Source organism: Cystoisospora suis, assembly GCF_002600585.1.
Source record: "Cystoisospora suis strain Wien I chromosome Unknown contig_1243, whole genome shotgun sequence".
Lineage (NCBI taxonomy): Eukaryota > Apicomplexa > Conoidasida > Eucoccidiorida > Sarcocystidae > Cystoisospora > Cystoisospora suis.
The window spans coordinates 502-5810 of NW_027154044.1; the positions used below are offsets into that span (position 1 = coordinate 502).

General features: G+C 43.1%; 1 protein-coding gene across 1 annotated transcript in view; it reads left to right on the forward strand.

The window, feature by feature from the left end:
- The first annotated feature begins 543 nt into the window (after positions 1-543).
- The window catches only part of CSUI_002957 (dna polymerase epsilon subunit b protein), a 9688-nt gene continuing 4922 nt past the window's right edge, over positions 544-5309 (forward strand). Inside the window, exons 1-4 of the mRNA XM_068063155.1 lie at positions 544-807; positions 1399-1695; positions 2159-2293; positions 3251-4103. Of these exons, the coding sequence (XP_067924868.1) occupies positions 655-807; positions 1399-1695; positions 2159-2293; positions 3251-4103 (1438 nt within the window). The 5' untranslated portion in view covers positions 544-654. The remainder of the gene's footprint in view (positions 808-1398; positions 1696-2158; positions 2294-3250; positions 4104-5309) is intronic.

Here is a 5309-nt window from a genome sequence, read left to right on the forward strand (position 1 = left end):
GTCTCATGTGTTGTCTATTCCCCTCTATAATCGATTCTTCTTTTTCTTCTTTTCTTCGAGACTGCATGCCTTCTTCAGCTGCTTTTCATATCGATTCATTCATGCATGCACTCCTAGATGATCTGGTTGGGTGAAAAAAAAAAATCACTCTGTTGCCACCTTCCCTACTCTCCTCCTCTTCTTTTCTTTTCTTTTCTCTTCTCTTCTCTTCTTCTCTCCTCCTTCTCTCGTTCCGTAGTCTTTTCTTCAGTAACGTGATTAGGTTGTGTTTCACATGCAAAGGGGGGCTAGACCAATAGAGACAGAGAAAAGAGATAGAGGGAAGGAGAGAGAAAGAAATAGACTGGAAAAAAGAGAAAGAGAGAAAGACAAAAGAGTGCGGGACAGGAAGACAGAACAGCCACCCACATGATGAAATAGAGAGGACATCTTCTGTACGAATCTTTCTTGTTCTTTTTGTCATCTATCTCTTCATCTTTCTTCCTTTCTTTTCAAGTTCTCTTCCTTTCTTTTCAAACATAGATCTCTTTCTCCTTTCTTTCTATATCTCTGTCTTTCTTCTTCCCCCTCTGTGTGTGTGTTTGTTCTTTTTCTTTTTCCAAGGTTCTTCCTCGAGTGTTTTCATCGTCTCTCTTTCCACGTCCTGAGGTTCTTATGGAGCTAGCGATCCTAGCGTATCGACGTGAAGATCGCAGAAGAAGAGAAAGAGAAGCGCGTCGATCTCTCGATCACCGTAAAGGAGGAGGCGTGTTCATCCACAGTGCTATGACGGACGTCCATCCCTTCAGTTATGACGCGACCAAACAGGTGTGCAGAAACGAAGCTGGGCTTGTCAGTGATAGATGCACTCATCACAGGATATTCATCTACAGCAACTGTTCTGTTGAGATGAGATTAAGAGAATAGAAATGATAGAGAGAAAACAATGAAGGAAATAGAGATGATGGAGAGATCAATACAGAGATGAAGAAATACAGATGGAGAACAGAAAACAACGGAGATTCTCTTCCTCAAGAGAAGAAGAAAGAAGAGGAGATCATTAGAGCTCTTCTCATGTATCTTTCCATATGTATACATAGAGATATACATACCTCTCCATATAAATATTTATATATATGCAGAGATGCAGGGGGGGGTGGGGGAGTGTGTTCTTCAATATACGGATGACACAGACGTCATTTGCCGAGTCTCAAGACAACTTCAACAAGACGTGACAGAAAACCTCTATTCTCCTCCCTTCGATCTTCTCTCTTTTCTCTCTCTCTCTGTCTCTCTTCATGGATTCCTTTCTGCTCTTCTTCTTTTTCTTCGTCGTCTCTTTCGTCCCTTCTTCTTTATCTTCTCTTTTTGTCTCTTCCTGTTGACTTGGGCTCTTCTTGTCTCTTGTTTGTTTTACAGCGATTTCAATCAACGCCTCTTCAGCCAGCGTCTCTTTCTTCTTTAGGAAAGCTCTCATGTGATAGCACAGTCATAGGAGATATGTATAACAGAAGATTTCACGTGCTTCATGAGAGATGCCAACTCCATCCTCTTCTCTCTCTTCATGGACGTGATGCGTCAGATGGAGGTCTAAGTGAAGGAGGGGGGGGGAGGAGTGCCGCTGCTGGTGGTGGAGGTGGGACAGCATACATCTTTAGGAACGAAGAAGATCATGATGAAGATCATCTTAATCATACGGCTAATAGGAAACGTGTAGTAAGCATAAAAGACTCTATGGCTAATCTATCTGTCTATCTATCTTTAATCCACGTATCTATCTGAGAAAAGTCACTCACGCCCGGAACAGTCGGTGTACCTTAAAAAAGGTCTTTTGCAGACGATAAAGCTCAATGGAAAGAAAAAGAAAACGACTCTTTCTCTCAAGTACGTACGTGGAGAAAACGTTCTTCTGTTGCATGCAAAGACGTTCATTCACGCGTTCTTCTTCTATCTCCACCCGTGATCCTGTACCTGTAGTGTATCTGTCTACATCTAAGCTTCTCTCCACCTCACTACTTCCCTCCTCAGCCTGTCATAGTATCTCCATCGAGCAATGCACTTTCTTTTTCGTCTCTCTTCTCTTGTTTTGTCTCTCGTCCCCCTTTCTCTTCGCCCAAATCTCTTTCTTCTGAAAGTGTCTTCTTTTTTCTCCTTCTTTCTCTCTTTCAAACTACGTCAGGTCTGTGACGTGGACGCAGCGTCACGAAGGTCAGGTCATCGGCAGTTACTTCTGGGGGTTCTCGGACGAGATGCCAATAAAGATCTTGCCTTACAGGGATTGTTTAGTGATGTCCGGCTTAAATTCGAGAAAGATGTAAGAAGAGATAAAGAAAGAAGATGGTGCCTACTGATCTATCTGCCCCCCTTCTCTCTCTGTCTGTGTCTTGTATACACAAGTCATCACCTCGTCTAGTGAATGGTATTGGGCCTTCATATATATTACATATATACATCAGTCAAGCATGTAAGCGACAGGAAGTAGGATTTCTCCAAGGCTTGAAAAAGGAGGAATGATAGCTCTTGTGTGTATATGATTTAAGGCTGTCATAATAATAGTAATAGGCGTTGTAGCGGCAGTAAGAGTAGTCCGAGTTTACCTCACAGACTCATGGGTTCCATGCGAGGGGGGAGAGACACGTTCAATCTAAGTAGAGTACAACAGTCCGCTATCTCCATTCTTCTTCTTCTTGTTGTTGGTAGGGAAGGAGTCCCTGGTACAATAGACCGTTAGTGGTTGTTGCCTTTAGAGTGGAAGTAGTGGGCTCTAGGACGTACACCTACACCGGGTGTGCATGCAAAGTCTTCGTCTTCTATATACATACTTGCTTCTCGCTCTGCCTTTTCTTCTATCGTGTGATGGGGGGGAGATACGTTACGGGTTACTTCTTCCTCTTAGGCGTCTATGGAGTCGATTTATGGACCCCCGTCAGGAAGTGAGAGTCTTCCTGAGTAGTAGATCGAGAAAGTCATTTCTTGCTAAGTACATACTTGTCCACCTCCGAAAAGAGAACTCCACACAGACAGAGAGACAGACAGAGACAGTTTCTCTTTCCCAGAGAATCTCGTTTATCTTCCCATCCAACCTCTCGGCAAGGAAGCGAGGTTCTACGATAAGAAAACGAAGAAGCAGAATCCCAATGCATTCTACCTACCCATCTATACAGATCTTTTCTTTTACATACGCACATATATATGTACATAGGGCATGTGATTCTTTGGATACGGGTCTGTGTATCCCTGTGTTTGTGTGTGTGTCGTTGGACGACTGTAGTGTATTCCTCGACCAGGGTTATTTCTTGAAGGTCATATTGTTTTAGCGGATGGATGCTTCAAGGAGAAAGACGACGATTTCTTTCATGTATGTGATTTATCTCATCCCCCACGCTATCCTTGCTCTGATCGCCTTTCTCTTGACTGTTCGTCCTCTTCTTCTTCTCTATATGGTGGAGATGATGAGAATATGAAGATGTCTGGTAGGGATCTTCAAGATGAAGTCAATGAAGATAGGATGGATGGAGAAGACTTCTTCTCCTTCTCAGGTGATACCTTTATATCTAAGCAACAAGGAAGCTCCATGTTTGGGGGACTGTTGACCTTGAGTCAGTTAGAGGCGTTGAAGACTTGGAGAGAAGTCGAGGAAGAGAAAGAAGAAGACTCCCAAGCCATTCAAGAGAAAGAAGAAGACATGAATGAAAAGCTTCTTCGAATCTTCGGTGTAGGTGAAGGATGGAAGAATCTCGCCTCACGAGAAGGCCATAGGAAAGAAGAAGAGAAAGACGGCGACGATGGTGATAAGGAGAATCATCTTGTTGGTGATAGCAGAAGAAGAACAAGAGAGAGGGAAGAGCACGAAGGGGGAGACCAAGAAAGAGGAGGAAGATCAAGGGAAGGAGGAGGAGGAGGCAATCGAAAGGGAAGAGAAGAAGAAGGCGAGGGAGAGAGAGAAGGAAGACAAGAGAGATATCTGGAAAGAAGGGTTGATGACGATATGGGGGCGGGGAATAAAAGAGAAGAAGAAGAGGAAGAAGAAGAAGAACAACGGGATCCTATGGCATGGGTTATCATTAGTGAATGCCATTTTGATCAGACCGTCGATCTACGTCTTCTTGAATCGATCTTCTCAAGTAAGAAGGGACATCATCCGGTTTCGAATGGAAATGTAGAGGATATATTCATCTTCATACAACGAGATCTAAAGAGAGATGATGTACATCCTTACATATATAAATGCTTGATGTGTGGTGCAGAATCATAGGAGAGTCTGTCTTTCTTTTGTCGATATATCTTTTCGAAATCCTTCAGTTCCATCAAAAGCCTACAGGCTTTTTGAAACCTGAAGAAGCCTTTCTCTAGTGGCTAGACGTTCTATTGACGTACTATATGTCTGCTGTAGTACAATCCAGAGAGATAGATACATCGGTAGATAGAGAGATAGAGAGACAGTATACATACGTGAAGTTCGTATGCTTATATGCGGCGTTTCATATGAATTTAGACAGATCTACTTCTTCATGTGCTTTCGAGATCTCCGACTTATCTAGGTCAAGATATATGAGCTCGTCGCCTGCGGTGCTAAGGTAAGGCACTGACTGGGTAGCTAGATACTCATAGAAGTCTGGCTTAGTGACGCCGGTCTTTAGGAGAAGGAGGTAGGATAGAATGATGTTTTCTTGGGCCGTGCTATCATTATCTCTGTCTTTCTCACGTCCGTGCTGGAGTGATCCACGGCATGACGGCTCTATTTATACCCCTATATCTACTTGTCCATCGTTGTATGAATGTGTAGATATAGACAGATACTCAGTGAGAGAAATGTCTCGGTACTTACACACATGGTCCCTCCGAGAGCAGATTACGGTCTTCTCCTTCCTTCCATCTCTATGCATACGCGGACCCCCACAATCTATCTATCTATCTCTAATCGATCGATCTATCTCTCTCCCCTCTAATCTATCGATCTATCTCTCTCCCCTCTAATCTATCGATCTATCTTCCTTCTATCTATTTATCTTCAGTCTATATTTAATCTAGCTATACCTATAGGGTCCAACTCATGTGATATGTATCTCTCTGTAACCGCCCCGCTCTCTGTCTGTATTAGAGACCATTCTTCGTTTTCCGCAGACAAAAAAGAGGGGCAGAAGGAGTAGCAGTCCTCCAAAGAAAAATGTCATCCGTTACATCCTTTCAACATTTATCGCTTTGCTTTTACCTCTTCTACTTCTCTTCACTATATAGGCTAACACGTCATAGTATGATAGTGCGCCATCGATCTAGATGTGAAAGAGTTTTGTGTCTCTCTGTCTGTCTTCCTCTTCTTCTCCTCTTCT